The sequence below is a fragment of the Vombatus ursinus genome, unplaced genomic scaffold (assembly GCF_900497805.2).
Source record: "Vombatus ursinus unplaced genomic scaffold, bare-nosed wombat genome assembly UNPS02014909.1, whole genome shotgun sequence".
Lineage (NCBI taxonomy): Eukaryota > Metazoa > Chordata > Mammalia > Diprotodontia > Vombatidae > Vombatus > Vombatus ursinus.
The window spans coordinates 17,960,327-17,982,455 of NW_020954687.1; the positions used below are offsets into that span (position 1 = coordinate 17,960,327).

General features: G+C 41.0%; 1 protein-coding gene across 1 annotated transcript in view; it reads left to right on the forward strand.

Annotated features, from left to right (window-relative positions):
* The first annotated feature begins 19,683 nt into the window (after window positions 1–19,683).
* LOC114029082 (pyruvate dehydrogenase E1 component subunit alpha, mitochondrial-like) overlaps window positions 19,684–22,129 on the forward strand; it is a 39,701-nt gene continuing 37,255 nt past the window's right edge. Inside the window, exons 1-2 of the mRNA XM_027843420.1 lie at window positions 19,684–19,890; window positions 20,329–20,463. Of these exons, the coding sequence (XP_027699221.1) occupies window positions 19,684–19,890; window positions 20,329–20,463 (342 nt within the window). The remainder of the gene's footprint in view (window positions 19,891–20,328; window positions 20,464–22,129) is intronic.

Sequence of the window (22,129 nt, forward strand, 5' to 3'; positions counted from 1 at the left end):
AAAAATCCTCAATTAAACACCAAATTAAAAATATTGAAAACTAAAGGAGAGATTAATAGAATTGAAATTAAGAAAACTATTGAACTAATAAATAAAACAAAGAACTGGTTTTATGAAAAAACAACAATAAAATAGATAAACCTTTAGTTAATTTAATTTTTAAAAAAGAAAGAAGAAAACCAAATTAACAGTATCAAAAAAAAATGAAAAGGGTGAATCCACCACCAATGAAGAGGAAGTTAAAACAATAATTAGAAACTATTTTGCCCAACTGTATGCCAATAAATTTGGCAATCTTAGTGAAATGAATAAATATTTACAAAAATATAAATTGCCCAGATTAACAGAAAAGGAAGTAAAATACTTAAATAACCCCATTTCAGAAAAAGAAATTGAACAAGCCATCAATGAACTCCCTAGGAAAAAATCTCCAGGGCCAAATGGATTTACAAGTGAACTCTATCAAACATTTAATTAACAATTAATTCCAATACTATACAGACTATTTGGAAAAATAGGCAAAGAAGGAGTCTTGCCAAATTCTTTTTTATGATACAAATATGATGCTGATACCTTAACTGGGAAGAGTCAAAACAGAGAAAGAAAATTATAGACCACTTTCTCTAATGAATATAGGTGCAAAAATTTTAAATAAAATATTAGCAAAAAGATTACAGAAAGTTATCATGAGAATAATACACTACTAGGTAGGATTTATACCAGGAATTCAGGGCTGGTTCAATATTAGGAAAACTATCAGCATAATGATCTTATCAACAATGAAACTGACAGAAATCACGTGGATTATCTCAATAGATGCAGAAAAAAACTTTTGACAAAATACTACATCCATTCCTCTTGAAAACATTAGAGAGCATAGGAATAAATAGAGTCTTCCTTAAAATAATGAATAACATCTACCTAAAACCTTCAGCATACATTATATGCAATGGGGATGAGCTACAAGCATTTCCAATAAGATCAGGGATGAAACAAGGATGTCCATTATCACCCCTGTTGTTCAGTATGGTACTAGAAACATTAGCTTTAGCAATAAGAGAAGAAAAAAGAAATTGAAGGTATTAGAATAGGCAAAAAAGAAACAAAGCTATCACTTTGCAGATGATATGATGATATACTTAGAAAATCCTAAACAATGAAGTAAACAACTGCTTGAAATAATAAACAACTTTAGCAAAGTTGCAGGATATAAAATAAACCCACATAAATCATCAACATTTCTATATATTACCAACAAAGCCCAACAGCAAGAGATAGAAAGAGAAATTCCATTTAAAGTTACTGTAGATATAATGAAATATTTAGGAGTCTACCTCCCAAAACAAACCCAGGAACTATATGAACACAATTACAATCCACTTTTCATAGAAATAAAGTCAGATCTAAATAATTGGAAAAACATCAGTTGCTCATGGGTAAACCTGAGCTAATATAATAAAAATGACAACTTTACCTAAGTTAATTTACTTTTTCAGTGCCATACCATTCAAACTACCAAAAAAATGTTTATAGAGCTAGAAAAAAATAGTAACAAGATTCATTTGGAAGAACAAAAGGTCCAGAATATCAAGGGAACTAATGAAAAGAAGTGCTGGGGAAGGTAGCCTAGCCGTATGAGATCTTAAATTTATTATAAATCAGGAATCATCAAAACAACTTGGTATTGCCCAAGAAATAGAGTGGTGGATCAGTGGAATAGGTTAGGTATGCAAGACACAGTAGTCAATGACTATAGTAATCTACTGTTTGATACACCCAAAGACCCCAGCTTCTGGGATAAGAACTCAGTATTTGACAAAAACTTCTGGGAAAACTGGAAAAAAAGTATGGCAGAAACTAGGCATAGACCAAAATCTTACACCATATACTAAAAAAAGTCAAAATGGGCACATATTTTAGATATAAAGTCTGATACTATAAGTAAACTGGGAGAGCAAGAAATAGTTTACCTGTCATATTTTTGGAGAATAGAACTGATGACCAAATAACAGTTAGAAACCATTATGAAATGAAAAATGGATAATTTTGATTACATTAAATTAAAAAGTTTTTGCACAAACAAAGCCAATGCAACCAAGATTAGGAGGGAAGTAGAAAACTGAGAAAGAATTTTTACAACCAGTGTCTCTGATAAGGGCCTCATTTCTAAAATATATAGAGAACTGAGTCAAATTTATAAGAATACAAACCACTCCCAAATTTATAAATAGTCAAAAGATATGAACAGGCAGTTTTCAGATGAAGAAATTAAAACTATCTATAGTCATATAAAAATGGTCTAAAGCATTACTGATTAGAGAAAAGCAAATCAAAACAATTCTGAGGTACCACACCACACCTATCAGATTGGCTAACATGACAAAACAGGAAATTGATAAATGTTGGAGAAGATGTGAGAAAATTGGAACACTAATGCATTATTGGTGGAGTTGTGAACTGATCCAACCATTTTGGAAAGCAATTTGGACCTATGCCCAAAGGGCTCTAAAGATGTGCATACCCTTTGACCCAGTAATAGCACGTCTAGGGCAAAGAGATCATAAAAATGGGAAAAGGACCCACATGTACAAAAATATTTATAGCAGTTCTTTCTGTGGTGGCAAAGAATTGGAAATTGAGGTGATGCCCATTAGTTGTGGAATGGCTGAACATGTTGTGGTATATGAATGTAATGGAATGTTATTATGCTATAAGAAATGACGAGCAGGCAGACTTCAGAAAATTTTGGAAAGACTTGTGTGGACTGGTGCTGAGTGAAGTGAGCAGAATCTGGTGAATGTTGTACATAGTAACAGCCACGTTGTGAGATGACTAATTTTGATAGACAGCTCTTCTCAGCAATACAAGGATCCAAGACATCTCCAAAAGTCTCATGATGGAAAATGCTACCCACATCCAGAGAAAGAATTATGGAGTTTGAATGCAGATCGAAGCATACTATTTGCTCTTTTTATTTTCTTCTGTTTTGTTTTGTTTCTTCTTTCTTGTAGTTCCTCTTAAGGTTTCTAATTATTTACAACATGACTAATGCGAAAATATGTTTAATGGGAATGTACATGTAGAGTTTACATCATATTTCTTTCTGTCTTGGGGAGGGAGGTGAAGAGGGAGGGGGAGAAAATTTAAAACTCCAAAACTTTTGGAAGTGATTGTTGAAAACTAAAAATAAATAAGGTAATTAAAAATAATTCCCTCCCTAATTTTTCCAAGATAAGGGGTAATTACATGCTCTTCCACTGCCACTAGTTGTACCACAAAGGAGGTAAAATGTATCTTGCTAATGTCTTTTCCCCCCACAAGAAATATAAGTAAATCAAACTGATATACTGAACAGCTTTCATAGGAAAAAAAATACGCTATTTCTTCCCAATAAAAATGCCTCTTTATAGCTGTAGTTCCTGCCAAATCAAATGTTTCTAAACCACCCAGAGAATCCTAAAACAGCTCCTTTACACAACATTTCTAGGATGGGTTTTGCACATAAAAGGCAATGCATTACATTGCGAATGAAAATTGTTTTTCACTTTGAGATGGCATACTCCATTTTATATCAATTACATATGGCAAAAAAATATTGTTGACAGTTTCAAACAGCCAAAAATTAAAAGTCAAAAAAAGACACCTCTTCAAGTCCATTTTTTAATCTTATTCATACTAATGAATTGACTTTGCATGGATTCTATATTCAAACTCTTTATAAACAAAACAAGAATAAAAATCCCCTGAAGACTGAATACTAATTATAAAATTCAAATGATAAACACTTATTGTTTGGGGATTTAGAAGCTTACAAGATTTTAATGTACTTTCAGGTTTAAACATAAAAAGTAAAGAATCATTACTAAGCCAGAACCTTTTCTCTAGAGAAATAATCTTATTTAATCAGTTAACAAAACCAGGCTAGAAATATGGATCACAGATTGGTTTGAAAGTTAATGATCTTTTTACATGACCATTATCTTTAATCCCTTTAAAATTCACTAATTAAAAATCATTTCTGGACCTCTTTAGAGGAGATCTTTCTCAATTTAAGTTTTAATTCAAGTTTATAGCTTGGTCTTTAAAAAAAATGTATTTCTTTTTTCCATTTGCATGTAAAACGGTTTTTTAACATTCATTTAAAAAAGAGTTCCAAATTCTCTCCCTCCCTCCCTCCCCTATTCTCTTATTGAAGAGGCAAGCAATTAGATATAGTTTATACATGCATAGTCAAGAAAAAACATATTTCAATTTTAGTCATTTTGTGAAAGAAAATGCTGAATAAAATAAGATGAAATAAAGTTAAAAAAAAGGATGCTCTATCTGCATTCAGTCATTCCATAAATACTTTCTCTGGAGATGGATAGTATTTTTAACTAAGTCCTTCTAAATTTTCTTAGATTATTTTATTGCTGAGAATAGCCAAGTCATTCACAGTTGCTGTTACAGTATTTACTGTTATGGTTCTGCTCACTTCACTTTACATCAGTTCATATAAGTTCAGGTTTTTCTGAAAGCATTCTGCTCATCATTTCTTATCCCACAATGGTATCCCATCACAATCATATAGCATAATTTGTTCAGCCATTCCCCAGTTGATGGGCATCCCCTCAATTTCCAGTTCTTTGCCATCACCAAAAGATCTGCTGTAAATATTTTTGTGCATATAGGTCCTTTTCTTCATTCCTTCTCATTCCTTCCTTCTTTCCTTTCTCTCTTTCTTTTTTCTTTCATCTCTTTGGGACACAGACCTGGTAGTGGTATTATTTGGTTAAAGGGTATATACAGTTTTATAGCCGTTTGAATATAACTGTTCCAAATTTCTCTCAAGAATGATTGGATCAGTTCACAAGTCCAACAGTGCTTTGGTGTTCCAAAATTCTCACATTCCCTCCAATATTTGTCAATTTTCTTTTCTGTCATATAACCCAATCTGATGGGCATGATGTGGTATGTCAGTTACTTTCATTTGCATTTCTCTAATCAATACTGACCTAGAGAATTTTTTTTCCCATATTACTGTAGATAGTTTTGATTTCTTCATCTAAAAACTGCCTGTTCATGATGCTGAGTGAATTGAGCAGAACCAGAACATTGTACACAGTAATAGCAACATTGTGCGATGGCCAGTTTTGATAGACTTATCTCTTCTCAGCAATGCTGTAATGTAAGACAACTCCAAAAGACTCATGATGGAAAAAATGGTATCTACATCCAGAGAAAGAACTATGGAGTCTGAATGCAGATCGAAGAATATTATTTCCTCTTTTTTTGTTTTTTGTTTTTTTTCTTTCTCTCGTTTTTTCACTTTTTATTCTGATTCTTCTTTTACAACATGACTAATGTGGAAATGTGTGTAATATGATGGTACATATATAGTTTCTATCTGATTGCATGTTGAAAACTGAAAAATAATTAATTTTAAAAAGAAAAAGGGAAAAAAAAGAAACACTACCTATTTAATCTTTTTACCATTGCTCATGAAAGACTTGTATTCTTATAAATTTGACTCAACTCATTGTATATTTGACAAATAAGGCCTTTATCAGAGAAAATTGCTGTAAATTTTTTCACAGTTATTATTAGTAATGTATTTCCCTCCATCCTATTTTCCCAATTTATTCTTTTCTCTTTCTTCTTTCACCCTGTCCCTCCTTAAGAGTTCTGACCACTGCCTCCTTCAATTTGTCCTCCCTTCTATCAGTCTTCACCTTCTCTTATACCTTTTCCCTGCTACTTCCTTTTAGGGTAAGATAGATTTCTATTCCCAAGGGAGTGGGTATGTTATTCCCTCTTTGAGCCATTTCCAATGAGAGTAAGATTCAATTGTTGAATGTCACCCCTCCCCAACTTCCCCTCCACTGTAAAAGCTCTTTTACATCTCTTTTATGTGAAATAATTTACCTCATTCTACCTCTCTCTTCCCCATTCTTCCAAATGCATCCCTCTTTCTCACCCCTTAATTTTATTTTTCAGATATCATCCAATCATATTCAACCTACATCCAGGCCCTCTGACTATGTATATTCCTCCTAACTTCACTAATAATGACAAAGTTCTTAGGAGTTGCAAGTATCAAACTCTCATCTAGGAATGTATCCTTATTTAATTTTATCCTTATTGAATTCCTTATGATTTCTCTTTCACGTTCACCTTTTTATACTTCTCTTGAGTCTTGCATTCAAAGTCACATTTTCTATTTAGCTCTTGTCTTTTCATCAGAAATGCTTGAAAGTTCTCTATTTTATTAACTATCTATGTTTTTCCCTTGAAGGATTAGACACAGTTTTTGGTTGTAATCCTAGCTCCGTTGCCCTTTGGAACATCATCTTTCAAGCCCTCTGATCCTTCAGTATCTTGACTGTGGCTCCATTTTATTTGAATTGTTTCCCTTTGGCAACTTGCAATATATTTTCATTGATCTAGAAGCTCTGGAATTTGGCTACATTAATCCTGGAAGTTTTCATTTTGAGATTTCTTTTAAGAGGGAATCAGTGGTTTCATTCAATTTCTCTTTTATCCTCTGGTTATAGGATATAAGGGCAGTTTTCCGTGATAAACTCTTATAATATGATGCTGGGGCTCTTTTTTTTTTATTTTTTTTTTTTGGTTAAATCTTGGCCTTCAGGTACTGCAATAATTCTTAAATTATCTTTCCTTGATATATGTTTCCAGGTCGGTTGTTTTCCATTGAGAAATTTCACGGCCTTTTATTTTTTTTTTCATTCTTTTGATTTTGTTTTATTTTTTTCTTGATGTCTCATGAGTCCTTACTTCCACAATTCTGATTTTTAAGAAATTATTTTCTTCAGTGAGCTTTTGCACCTCCTTTTCCCCTTGGCCAATTCTTCATTTTAAGGAGTTCTCTTCAGTGGATTTTTGTGCCTCTTTTACCATTTGGCCTATCCTGTTTTTAAGGTGTTATTTTCTTTAGCATTTTTTGTGTGCTTCCTTTACCAAATTGTTGACTCTTTTTTCGTGATTTTTTCACATCACTCTCATTTCTTTTCCCAATTTTTCCTCTACTTCTCTTATCTGTTTATTTTTTTCAAATCCTTTTTGAGCTCTTCCAAAAAAAGATTTTTGGGGGGTGCTGAGATGAATCTACCTTTTTCTTTGAGGCTTTGGATGCAGCAATTTTCACTCTGTTTTCTTTTTCTTAGTGTGTTTTGATCTCTCCAGTCACCATTGTAACTTCCTGTAGTCAGATTCTTTTGTTGTTGTTGTTTGGTCACTTTTCCAGCCTATTTCTTGACTTTTAAATTGAAATTAAAGATGGGCTCTGCTGCTGCTGTGGAGAGAGCATTGCCCGAAGTGTCAAGTGTCTCGTGCTGCTGTTTTTAGTGCTGGTTCTGGGAGTCTGTAAGTTTCATTTCTTCCAAGGTAGTACAGCATAAGGAGAGATGTGGTCTCTGTTCTCCTAGCCTGTACTCTGCTCTGTAAGTGACCACAAACCCTCATTTTCACCCTAGAACTATGACCAAGGTCCTCACTCCTGTTAGTGCTCCTCCTTGCTTTAGAACTGCATCCCAAAACCACGTATGGGCAATGCCACAGAGTCCTGTACCCAGTAGCACCCTTTAATCTCCTTCTGACTAATTGAGCAACCCCTTTAGCATCTGTGGCTCTGGGAACTGCCACTGCTGATTCAGCCATATATACACCCCCCACCCCCTACCCAAGACCTGCAGCTGGCTTGCCAGGACAGGGCCCACACTGCCAGAGCCTATGCTAGACTGTACTCCACTGTCACTGCAGTAAGATGATGTTTCTTGCCAAACTTCTTATTTTGGGCTGGAAAATTGTTATTGGAGATAATCGACAAAGGGAAGGCAGTGTTTTAGGCTCTGCAAATGCTAAAGCAAAGTTGAAAGATTCCCTTACCTTAAAGAGCTTACAATATCCTCAGTTAGTCAATGAGTATACAAGCATATATTAAGTGATATGTGCTATGTGCCAGCCATTGTGCTGAGTCCTGGGGATGTACATAAATGGATACATGCAAAAATAGAAAATAAGATCATTTAGGGGAGGATGCGTTAGCAGGCTAGAGGATAAAGAAAGATGAGCAGACACTTGAAGTAAAGAAGGCAGAGGTGAATAGGGAATATGTTCCAGACATAGGGAACGTACAGTGCAAAGGCAAAGAGATACAAAGGCACAAGGATAGAACAGTATGTAAGCTGGGTTTGCCTTGCCTGTATTGTGTATCAAGCAGAAGTATATATCATCAGGTTACGTATGTCAACATGGGCCTATGCTGTAAAGAGTTTTCATTTCCAAGCAGACAATTTTATATATGATCCTAGATGTAATAGGGAGCCACTAATGTTTAGTGAGTAGGAAGGTCACATAATTAGAGCCATGCTGTAGGAAAATCATTATGACACAGTTGCCTCTGCCTTGCACTGTAACAGATGTTTAAAGTTCATTCAGTTGGATCGAAAAACACTCTAGAGCCCACTCTAAAGCAACAGCTGTACAATGCTGGGAAATCATCACAGGCAAGAAGAGGTTATACAATGGGCCTTTTGTAGTAAAAATATCTCATAAAATAAAGATCCGGAACTCTGAAATGACTCTACAATCAGACAAAATCAGACCTCTCATTTGAAACCCTCTGAGAGTTAGTTAATAAGCATTTATTAAGTGCCTACTATGTTCCAAGCACTATGCTAAGAGCTGGATATACAAAAAAGGCAAAAATATAATCTCTACCTTCAAGGAGCGTACAATCTAATAGGGGAGACAAGCAAACATATGTACAAACAACCTATAAGTAGGATAAAAAGGGACTATGGAGGGAAGGCATTACAGTTAAGAGGGGCTAGGAAGGTTTTTCTGTAGAAAATGGGATTATATTTGGAACTTAAAGGAAGCTGGGAGGCAGAGGTCAGGAAGAAGAACATTCTAGGCATGAGGGACAGCCAGAAAAAAATGCCCAGAGTCAAGAGATACTAATGTCATTTGTGAAATAGCAAGGAATCCAGTGTTACTGGATCACTAATTACCGTAAGAGAACATAAGCAAGACGTTTGCATGAATAAGACCTTGAGAGTCAGTTAACATATTCCTTTAGCTATATGTCTAGTATGATTGTTAAAGGCAAGAGAAATTATCAGTTTGACTCCACAAGAACCTGGAAGTGAAAGTAAGCAAGTGGAAATATCTGACTGAAGTAGGGTCTACGTAGATAAAAAGAAAGGCAAAATTTGCTCAGCAGTGGAATGGACTGTCTGAGAAGGTATTAAGTTCCTCCTTACTATAGGTCTTCAAGTATAGGATAGGTGACCAGTTATTTGATATGTTATAGAGGTAATTATTTTTTCAAAAAATGATTATTTGGCCTTCGAGGGGTTTCCAAACTCTTAGACCCTATGTGATCTTGTGATTGGGGCAGCTAGTCAGCACATTGGATAGAGTGCTGGGCATGGAGTCAGGAAGACTCAACTTACCAAATTCAAATCTGGCTCCAAACACTTAATAGCAGCATGACCCTGGGCAAGTCACCTAACCCTGTTTGCCTCAGATTCTTCATCTGTAAAATGAGCTGGAGAAAGAAATGAAAAAACTATTCCATTATCTTTGCCAAGAAAACCCCAAATGGGATCACAAAGGGTCAAACATGACTGAAATGACTAAATAACAATCTTGCGATTCTGTGCTTGCTTTATGACTTGGACAAATCACTTCCCTCTCTACACCTCAGCTTTCTCGGCAATCATATTGGGATAATGATACTCCTATTATTTACCTAACAGGGAGGGTTGTTAGATGGAAAAGCACCATGATAACTGTAAAGTGATTTATTAATTTGAGCTTCATTATGATTCAATGATATGGTCACTTCAAGTGACTCTAAAATTGTATGATTGTATAATTAATGATCATAGCTAGCTATATCTCCCAAATTATCATCTCTTTTAATCTCCAATTCCTTGCAGTACCTAACCCATCTGGCTTCAGACATACATATGATCCTATGATCTGCTTCTTTTCTTGCTTATTTTTTAACTGAGGAGCATCAGGGAATCACTGTTTCATAAGGAACTAGTGGCAACAGTGACAGGATATTGAGGCACATGTAAAACAACAGGGAAGCAAATAAGTTTGCTCACCAATATCCAAATATATCATCTTTTCATCTTTTCTCTAGCTAGTTAGAATATATTGATTTCTTAATTGTGGAACAAATATGGGCTCACAGTTCCATGATAATATTTATTTGAGAGTTTCAAAAATGCTGAATTTTAATTTATTTAAAGTGAAGGATGTGATATAATTTTTGTGTGAAGTTAATACCTGCATAATTAAAAATAAAATTATTACACAACTTTCAGTTGCTAAACTTTAAGAAATAGCATTTCTATGGAGTAACAAATGTTTGTTCGTTAACCCAACATTTTAATAGTTTAGATATCAAGCTAAAGAGTAGTACTGCTATTAACAATAAATCAAGATGAAAATGCTGTGCTAATTATGGTAATTGAGTTTGTTTGTTTTTTTTCCTTCACACTAGATTTGTGAAGTGCCCTAAGTGTAGGGCACTTCCTTCCTAAAAAGAAGTTAAATTCATCTTGCAGAATAATGAGTTTCTATAAAGCATGAAATATAGGAGATCAGTTGGGTGGAAAGTGATGAGAGGAATTCTTTGGGTGGACTCCTGAAACAGGACTTGAAAGAGTTCCCTGATGTATGTCCTCTACCCTAACCAATCAGAGGGAGGGAAAGACCCTAAAGGCAATACGTGTGGAGGAGATGTGAGTTTCAAAGTTGATTTCATCTTGCAGAACAATGAATTTCTGGAGATTATAAAATCCAGAAGACACATGAGACTCCAGATTCTCTTCTTGGAGAGACTCATGAAGAGAAAGAGCAGACTTTGGAATTCAGATATTTGGGCTAGCTTCACAATTTATCCCTGAATTCCAGCATGAATCCTAGAGACTTTGGGGAATTTTTCTTAAGGTAAGATTTGGAACTCTCTCTAGTTTGAACTGAAATATCTCTTTGGATTGGAGTTGTTAGGGAAGTTCATTTATGTATTTTCTGATCTATATAAATGAATAAATGTATTTGCTCATTATTCACTATTTGAGATTTTTGTTCTTGTTATTGTTTAGAGAGAGGGTAAAATGTTTTGCCTAATCAAGTCTTTCATGTGAAGGTACAGCTACACCCTCCTAAAATGAGATGATTTACTTAATGTGAAAAGTGTTACATACTTTTTTTTTGGACATATCCAACAAAGGAATTTATTTTTCATGATTAAACAGATTTGTTATAAGGTTTTTCTTTTTCTTTTTATCCTTTCTCAAAGGGGATTGAAAGGTTTAAGGGAGAGAAAGCAAATGCTTTTTAATTGAAAAAATGCATCACCAACTTCTAGAAAGGCTACACACAATATCATTCCTTAGAAATATCAATTGATAATTTACATGAGCATCCATCTTCATGTGTTGTGGAATTTTATAGGTGAGATTCTATTTACATGTCAGCTCATGCTAAGCACCATGATGCATTCCAGTTGGGTGTTGAAAAGTATTAAGCCTTGGGCCAGCCAAGGAGAATTGAGTTCAAATGTGACCTTAAACACTTATTAGCTATGTGAGCCTGGGTAAGTCACTTAGCCTCTGTTTGCATCAGTTTCATCATATGTAAAGTAAGGAGAATAGTAGCACCTACCCCCCTCCAATTGTTATGATGATCAAATGAAATAATGAAGCGCTTAGCACAGTTTCTAGCTCATAGCCAACACTATGTAAATGTTAGCTATTAGTGTTGTTACAAAAGCTGGAGCCAGCTCATCCAGTCTATTGAGAACAATTGTTCAATTTTCAGTAAGAACATTTAAACCTCAAAAATCGGCAAATATTACAGGTCTAGATGTATTGTTCTGTTAAATATGTATACATACACATACATATATATATAAAGTTATAGACAAATGCTAACATTACAGATTGAACTTAAAAGTGAGCTTTGAACATTTTGGAGGAAGGGAGGAGGAAAGTGCTTGTTATACATTTACCAGCATACTGTTAATATGTATATAACACAATTACAAGATTATTTAAAAGTAAGGCCCTATTATAGGAGAGGGAGATCATCCAATTTACCAATCAATCAATCATCTCTTATTAAGCCCTATGTTCTACATACTCTGCTAAGTGCTGGGGATATAAACACAATCAATGAAACAATTCCTACTTACAAAAACTTTAAAGCTTCATCTAAATTAACATGGTGCTTAGACTCAACCTTAAAAGGAAACAAACAAAAACCTTAAGAATTTAAGAGATGTTCTATCTTGGACCTGACCACCTTTACACAGGTCACTCTCCTTACTAGCATCTGTCCTAGTCCATCCTATCTCCTGCATAAGATCTTTCCTGATTCCCCTAGTTGCTAATTCACAGATGTCCTCCTTCAAATTTATTTCCAGACCATTCCTTTGACTGAGGCTACTCCTAAAACCAAATCACTCTAGCTCTCATTGATTGACCAACAATAGGTCACAGGCCAAGCCCCATTTAGTCATTATTTGGGCCCAGATTGGCTCAGAGTGAATATGAATAGCAACTGTTTCTGTTTTGGCCAGAAACCCTGAGGGGTTTCCTCTCCCAGATATTTTTGTTTTTGTTTTTGTTTTTGACTAGGAAAAAGGCCATTCTCTGCCTCACTTCTTACCTAGCTTAATTACTGAATGGGTTGCCTCAATCAAACTGAGACCAGTTAAAGACCTTAGTTTAAAAAGGTCAAGATCTCCTACTACATCCAGAGCTATCTCCAGTTATCCCAATCTGTATCTTGCCACTGGATCCAGGTAGCTCTGGAAGAGAAAGTGAGGCTGGTGACTTTGCACAGCCCTCCCTCACTTAAATCAATTCACTTGAATGTCCAGGCACTACCTTCCTGAAGTCATGGTCCTCTTCCAGAATGAAGGACAAACAGCAACAGTAAGGACCAACGGATCTTAAAAGGTAGGGATAGAATTTGGAACTCAAAACTTTAAATAAAAATCTTTAAAAAATTGAAAAAAAACCTACAATAAAATTAAAGTCTCTTCATGTGTCTCAATTACAAATGCATTTCTTTTTTAGAGTTGTATGAATGATTTATGTAATAAATCTGAAATAGATACTAGTTCATATTACCCTTCTCTCTGACTAGTCTAGCTCACCAATTCTGAGAGGCATGCTTGTAGATCAAAGTTTTTTTTTTTTAATTTTACACTTTGTCATTAATGAGATTTCCCTGAAGTTGATATATTCATGTGTTCTAGAAATTCCAGAGTCTCTTAGCTGGTACTTACTTAGCTGTGTGAGGAGTGAAAAACAGCAAGGGCAACAGTAACCTTAGAGTTTTTAAACTGCCCATTGGATATGTTTAGAATAAGGAGTGTTTTTTTCTTTCCTTTTTAAAATTTAAAAATGGTAAATTTGCTCACTGGGAAATAATGGGAAAAGGGTAGTATTTTGAGAAAATGGCATCCCTTAGATGTTCATTTTGTTCCTATTTGGAAATGATGTGGTGCTGGTGCTTGGGCCCCAGACATGAAACCATGTCTCTGGAAGTAAATCAGCCCCTCTGTGAGAAAATCTTTCCCTGTTGCAGGCACACACAGACCTGACCCTGTAATTCCTCAGATAAAGGTTATTGGTACAGGCACAGGTGTGCCTGGCCCAAGGACTTTGTCTCTGCCATCTGGCCCTCAAGAACCATGCCTTGGGCAAAACCTTTATATAAACAGAACTTTCTTGTCCATGAAATAAAGCTATCTGTGTTGATTCCCCAAATTTTCCCATCCACCCTAGGATCCCAGATCACCAATTTCTGTTCCCAGGACATTTGGATTTCTTGCATATTCCTTTGAAGACCCCAAAACACCTAATTAGCATACTTGGCATTCTTTTCACCATCCCTTTTCTATATAAACTTTAGCTTTACTCTAGTTAGCTTGCAGGTTCTCTAAGAACTTTGGTCTCTTCTACAAGCATCACAATAAACTTTGCCACTTGACTAAGAAATGGCTTGAGTGCATGAATTCATTCTAGGTGACACTGTCCTGTACCCTGACATTTTGGGGGTCCCAGCACCCCTAAACTGCATCAGAAATATTCAGACCATGTGTAAAGGCTTCTATTAATGATCAAGCTGAATTAAATTGCTTATCAGATTGAATCATTATGTGTAGGTCTAGTTAGAAAATGCCAAAGAGAATTTAAAATATTTGGGAAGATAAAAAGCTATCATGATTTCAGCCAAAGGAAAAAAAAATACAGTGCCAAACAAGCAAACAACATTGGAAAAATGGGTTAAGAAAATAGGAAGTTGATCTGTTTCAGGCAGCTTTACATATCTTCAACAAGTGTTGCTGTTTGTCCTTCATTCTCAAAAAGCAATCAGGAAGGTTATGCCATGACTTGCAAGTGAATTGGATATAAGTAAGAGAAGGCTGTGCAAAATCACCAGCCTTACTTTCTCCTCTGGAACCATCTGGGTTCAGTGGCAAGATATAGATCAGGAAGAATGGACACGGCCTGCAACAAAAGCAGCTAAATTATGGAAAGATTATGAAAAATATTTGCAAAGAACATAAGCTATGTACTATTTATGTACTACTTACTATTTATGAAGATCAAATGAGATAGTTGTAAAGCTCTTAGCACAGCGGTGTTTGGCACGTAATAGATGCTATATAAATATTATTATTATTATAATTAAACAGTGGTATTGGGCAATAGAATATTGAGACAACAAGAAGATGACAAAAATACAGAGAGCAAGAGCATATGCCTTAACTGGAGAGAAAACATAATAGAGTTGATAGAAAAATGGACTTTGAGCTCAGAACACCTAGGTTTGAACCTTGCATCAGATGCTTACTAACGATGTAATCCTGAGCAAGTTGCTTAACCGCTCTGCAAATACTTGCAATGTTCCATACCCATGAATCTCTGACATCTACAAAAGACTACTTGGGGTAAGTGTGATAGACCCTCCGTTAGGGACCCAGGGGCACCACACCCCGGGGCCTCTGGCTCAGCTTCCCCTAACGGCTGTTGCAACATCCTGGGTGAGATCCTCAAGGGTGGGGTGCAACATCCTGTTCTGTAAATAACCTGATCTGTCTTCCCGGCACCCCACCGGACCCTGTTCTCTTCCCGGCACCCCACCGGACCCTGTTTTGTAACCGGACAGTATAAATATTTCAGATAAAACCCTCGGCGGCGTGGCCCCTGGGATGCACGCCTGGGGTCCATTGCCGGCCGGCTCAAATAAACGTGCTCACAATTCATGTCAATCGGGTGCTGTGCTCTGATTTCTCTCGGTCGTCCAGTTCACTTGGAGGTCCCACCGAGATCGCCCTTTGGGCCAGCTGCTTCGGCGTTGCTGGAAGGCCGGGGTGGGACGTGTTCAGGGGATGGCCACCGGGAAGATGTGCCCAGGCCCCGAACACTGACTTATCCCGTGCGAACCAGCCCGCCCGTATTCTTCCTCTAAATTTCTTAATTGGGCACCGAGCGCTCTGGTCTCAGTCTGATCGGTGAGTACTCAACGGAAGTAAGTGGCCTGGCTGGATGCAGCTGTAACGCCCTTACTGACCTCCACAGGACGCTGTGTGAGAGTCCTGATTATCTGTAGTCTGGCTCTGCATGTTAATGTCTGGAGTGTTGTCTTAACTGTTTATGTCTGTCTTATATGTTTTTGTCCTAATTGATTCGCCTCTTCCCGTCCGTGATGGGTCAGGGGCCGTCAAGCCCCACACCGGGGACCCCTCTCTCAATTGTCCTACAGAACTTCAAACAGTTTCGGCGTATTGCCAAGGGATATGGGTTTCAAGTTACCAAAGAAAATTTGTCCACTTTTTGTCAACAAGAATGGCCTACATTTGGGGTTGGGTGGCCCCCGGAAGGGACATTTGACGTGACCATTACTGGGAGGGTCAGGAAGATTGCTTATGGGACCCCTGGCCATCCCGATCAGATCCCATATATAACTGCATGGATAGATTTTAAACCCCCATCAAAGCCACTCCGGGTTCAAGCTTTGTCCAAAGTCGGGGTGCACTCGGGGCCAACATCCGGCCAAAAGGTTCCCGGGACTACGCAAGTAGGAGCCAAGGTCTTACCCCCTTCCGATTCTGACCCCCTGGACCCGGCTGAGTCTCGACCCCCACCATATCCTGTTCAGGGGTCGAGCCACCCTTCGGCTCCTTGGAACACTCCCCTGTTGCCGGTCCGTAAACCCGGATCCGGAGATTTCCGCCCAGTCCAGGACTTGCGGGAGGTGAATGCCAGGGTGGAGACGGTCCATCCCACTGTGCCTAATCCGTATACCTTGTTGTCCTCTTTGACTCCAACCCGCTCATGGTACACTGTCTTGGACTTGAAGGACGCTTTCTTTTCCATCCCGCTGGCCCCTATCAGCCAGCCTATATTCGCTTTCACATGGACCGACCCCTCAACTGGAACGTCCTCCCAACTAACCTGGACTCGATTGCCTCAAGGGTACAAGAACTCTCCTACTCTTTTTGGCTCAGCCCTGGCCTCGGACCTAGCCAGGTTTCGCGTATCCCACCCCGAGGTCACACTCCTCCAGTATGTGGATGACCTGCTGTTGGCCGCTTCATCCGAGACGACCTGCCGAGATGCTACGCTGCACCTCCTGCAGCTATTGGACAAGTCGGGCTATCGGGTTTCGGGTAAGAAAGCTCAGCTGTGCTTACAATCTGTTATCTATCTAGGATTCACCCTGCAGTCTGGACAAAGGCTGCTTTCGCGGGAACGTGTGTCAGCTATCCTGGGCATGCCGGCCCCAGCAACCCGCCGCGGGCTCCGTGAATTTTTGGGAATGGCCGGGTACTGCCGACTGTGGATCTTAGGATTTGCGGAAATCGCTAAACCACTGTATGAGGCACTGTCAGGTGAGCCTGCCAAGTTCCTGTGGGGACCAAGGCAGGAGGAGGCTTTTAACAAACTGCGCGGAGCGTTAGCTAGTACCCCCGCTCTTGCCCTGCCGGACCTGACTAAGCCGTTCCGCCTCTATGTCTCAGAATCTCAGGCAGTGGCCAAGGGAGTGCTAACCCAGCCTTTGGGGCCCTGGAATCGCCCAGTGGCCTATCTTTCCAAGCAGCTTGACTCGGTCGCTGCTGGGTGGCCTACATGTCTTCGAACCGTTGCGGCTGTCGCGACCCTGGTCAGGGAGGCAACAAAGCTGACCTTCGGCCAGCCCCTTGAGATTTCTGCATCTCACCACCTGGAGCAGTTGCTGCACACCCCTCCCACTCGGTGGATCTCTAATTCTCGTCTGACTCACTACCAGTCCCTCCTGTTAGATCCAACCCGCATAACCTTCTCTGCGCCCGTGACCTTGAACCCCGCTACGCTGCTTCCCAACTCCCCGCCGGCATCACCGCTGCATGATTGCCTGGACGTCCTTGACGCCATCCACACCTCCCGGCCCGGCCTTACCGATGTACCTATGACCAGTCCTGACATGATCCTCTTCACAGATGGCAGCAGCTTCGTGGAGGATGGGATTCGGAGGGCCGGGGCCGCAGTGGTGACCCCAACCGAGACCCTCTGGGACGCAGCCCTGCCGCCTGGTTCTTCTGCCCAGCGGGCAGAGCTGGTTGCCTTGACGCAGGCATTCCGGCTCGCGAAGGGCAAGAGAGTCAATATCTACACTGACAGCAGGTATGCATTCGCGACTGTCCATGTTCACGGATTCGTGTACCAGCAGCGCGGCCTGCTAACCTCAGCAGGGAAGGAGATCAGGAATAAGAGGCAGATTCAGGATCTCCTGGATGCTGTCTGGCTTCCCAAAGAGGTGGCAGTCATCCAAGTCCCAGCTCACACCCGTGGGACGGACCCCCAGTCGCAGGGAAATGCAGCCGCAGATAGAGCCGCCCGTGCGGCCGCAAGGAGGACGCCTCTCCCCGCCTTCGCTGTCCAGACGGAAAACTTATTGCCCGCACGACCTTCTTACCAGTTCGGCGATCCGGATGGCGTGCCTGAAAAGGGGGGATGGAGAAGACACCCGAACGGTCTGTTAAATCTGCCCAAAGCCCTCCTGCCCCCTCTATTGATGACCCTCCATGACCTCACCCATTTAGGCGGAACCAGGCTCTACGACCTGGTGAGTAGGCATTTCTACAGCCCAGGGATGAAACAGGCAGCTGAGGAGGCGGCCAGGAGATGCAGTACATGTGCAAAGATCAACCCCCGGCTGGCGACGAGGGTGCCGGCTGATAGACCGCAGGGGACCTTCCCCGGGGATCACTGGGAAGTTGATTTCACCGATATGGGACCTGGACAGGGGGGGTACCGATTCCTCCTTGTATTCATAGACACGTTCTCCGGGTGTCCAGAAGCCAGTAAAAGCCGAAACCGTCACAGTAGTTGCAAAAAAACTGTTCTTTGAAATCATTCCCAGATTCGGCTTGCCAGCTTCGATAGGGTCCGACAATGGGCTGTCATTCGTATCTGCAACAATTCAGAATTTATCCAAGATGCTGGGACTGAAGTGGAAGCTACATTGTGCGTACCGGCTTCAGAGTTCAGGGCAAGTAGACAGGATGAATAGGACTTTGAAGGAGCACATTGCTAAGCTCAAACTGGAAACTGGCGATAACTGGGTTAGCCTCCTCCCTTTCGCTCTCCTTCGGGCTAGGTGTACTCCTAACTCTTCCACTCTCTCTCTCTCCCCGTATGAGATTCTTTATGGGGCGCCCCCACCTGTCCTACCAAAGGTAACGGGGGCAACCCCAGCCCCAGATTTTACTAACCCCACTCTTCTTAAGTCCTTTCAGGCACTCTGGGAGGTCCAAGACGCGGTACGATCGGTCCTAAAGGCTGCAGGGAGAAGTTCGGATCCTGCCGCTACCTCGGGGGCCTTGACACCTGGAGATTGGGTCCTCACCCGCAAACTGCCTGCCGGATCGGCTCTGGAACCGCGGTGGACTGGGCCCTACCAAGTGATCCTCTGCAACCCATCGGCCGTGAAAGTCGCGGGTCGAAAGGCTTGGATACATCGGTCACACGTCAAGAAGACTCCGGCGCCTGAGCCCGCGAAATGGAAAGCAGAGGCGGTGTCGGATCTAAGGCTCCGGCTCTCCAAAACTTGATTCTTTCGCTTCTCCTGTTTGCTTATAAGGAATATCCCGCAGTCTGTAACCCCTACCGCCCCACCCCACATAGGTGGATTCTATCCCGCACCAATGATGGCACCATCATACAGACCTTAACTTGCTATGGCCCACCTACCTTCAGGTTTGACCTCTGTGCCCTCTTAGGATTGGGATGGAATAGAGATAGGCACCTGCAGGACCCTGTGACGGGAGGGGGCGGGCACTGCCCTACTATTCCCATACCAGCCACCCAACATGGAGCAGGACAAGGTGAATATAATATCAGGGGCATCCAGTTCTATGCCTGTCCTGCCACCGGAAGCCCCTCTTGCCATGGAGGCGGCAGTTTCCACTGCGCAGAGTGGGGGTGTGAGACAGTGGCAGACTGGATTCCTGGGGGTGGAAAAGACCCGCTCATCACTTTGGAAAGACAGTCACCTCTCCCGTATTCCTGCTGGCCTGGAAAATGCAACCCCATGATCTTAACGGTCAAACAGTACACGGATGACTCATGGAATCTTGGGCATTCATGGGGGTTGAGGTCGTATATGACTGGATGGGACAACGGTGTCCTTTTCACAATACAAAAGGTCGCCTTACCCGTTCAGCCCCTTCCCATAGGCCCCAACCCTGTCCTCAACCCACGGGCCAAGATAGACCTGATTCCGTCTGCTGAGCCCTCGGCTACACCAGGATTGGCGACTCTAGAAACACCCGGTGCCCCTGGGGCCTCCATACTTGACACCCTTACTGCGGTCCATGCATTCTTGAATTCCTCCGACCCCAATGTCACTACCGCCTGCTGGCTGTGCCTAAACCCGGCTCCCCCATACTTTGTGGGGATCGCTTTGGAGTTAAACAGTTCATTTCTGGGGAACTTGTCCATGCAGAACCCCTCCTCCACAGCAATCCCCGCCCGCTGTAACCCAAATGGGCCTAAATTGACGTTGGATGACGTCCAGGACACAGGGACGTGCTTGCTTGGACCTGACTACCCGTTGAGAGCTTCCCCATTTAATTCAACCTGCACTTCTGTTATCTTAGTCACACCCTCGTCCAATAGGCCCGGCTTCCTGATAACCACCCCACCCGAGACTTGGTTCGCCTGCACTCTGGGCCTCACCACCTGTATACAAGATCGCCACTTCCTCAGCCCCACTGAGATCTGTGTGATAGTTAGGGTGTTCCCACAGGTGTATGTGTATTCCGAGGAGGGGGCCACCGAACACTTTGGCCTACCCCGCTCCAGAAGGGCAGCCCCTATCTTAGTGCCCTTGCTGGTGGGGCTCGGGGTGGCCGGGTCTGCAGCCGTGGGAACAACCGCCCTAGTGCAGGGAAAGGCAGATTATGCGGCCCTCAGTACCCAGGTGGATAAGGACCTACGAGCTCTGGAGGGACTAGTCTCCCACCTGGAGACTTCCCTGGATTCCCTAGCGGAGGTGGTGCTTCAGAACCGCCGCGCCCTTGACCTGTTATTCCTGAAACAGGGGGGGCTGTGTATGGCCCTGGGAGAGACCTGTTGTTTCTATACCAATCGTTCAGGTGTCATCCGGGAATCCCTGCAGGCATTAAGGCAGCGGTTAGATGATAGGGACCGAGCCCGAGCCCGCGGCTCCTCCTGGTACCAGAACTTGTATAACTGGTCCCCCTGGCTCACCACTCTACTTTCTGCTATAATGGGCCCCTTGGTTCTTCTCCTCCTAGGATTATTGGTCGCCCCTTGCATCATGAATTGTCTCTCCCGCTACATCCAGCAGCGTATACAGTCTCTGAAACTGTTTGTCCTACGCAAATCCTATACACCCCTGGATTCGGATGAGTCAGCGCCCCTGGACTCTGTTGAGTCCTCTGTATAACTTGCTCTTGAAAAGGGGGGAATGTGATAGACCCTCCGTTAGGGACCCAGGGGCACCACGCCCCGGGGCCTCTGGCTCAGCTTCCCCTAACGGCTGTTGCAACATCCTGGGTGAGATCTTCAAGGGTGGGGTGCAACATCCTGTTCTGTAAATAACCTGATCTGTCTTCCCGGCACCCCACCGGACCCTGTTCTCTTCCCGGCACCCCACCGGACCCTGTTTTGTAACCGGACAGTATAAATATTTCAGATAAAACCCTCGCCGGCGCGGCCCCTGGGATGCACGCCTGGGGTCCGTCGCCGGCCGGCTCAAATAAACGCGTTCACAATTCATGTCAATCGGGTGCTGTGCTCTGATTTCTCTCGGTCGTACAGTTCATAAGATAGGGGTGCTATTGTTTGTGTATCTTTCTTTGGGTCCATGTTTGTTCATTACAATTTTACAGCATTCACTTTCAATTCTTTTCTTTTATGTTGCTTTAATTATTGTGTATATTATTTTCTTGGCTCTTCTTATTTAACTTTGCATCAATTCATCTAAGTCTTCCAAGCTTCTTTATAGTTGTGTTTGTTATTTATTACAGCACAGTTTACATTCAACTACATTCATGTGTCACAATGTATTTAGCTGTTCCTCAATTATTGGGTATCTATTTCCTTTTCAATTCTTTACTACCACAAATAAATGCTACTATAAATATTTTGTTGTATATGGGAACTTTCTTTTTTATTAAAGACCTCCTTGGCATATATGCCCAGCAGGGAAAAGTCTGGGTCAAAGGATATACATGTTCCAGTCAATTTATTTCCCTACTTCAAAATTACTTTCAAAATATTTTACTGATTCATGGTTCTACTAATAATGCAGCAATGTGTCCACATTCTTGCGATCTTTCTCTATATAGGAAGTGAAACCTCAGGGTATTGACTTGCATGAACTTAATATTAATGATGTGGAGCTTTCTATCATATTAATTAATATAACATCAAATGAATAGTTAATATAATCATTGTATTAACAGTTAAAGTATATATCCATTGATCTGACATATTAGGGAATGACTTTTGGTTATATGGATATGTATTATGTAAATTAGTAATGCTTCCACAATTTGAGTAAGGAGAAAACTCTTATAATA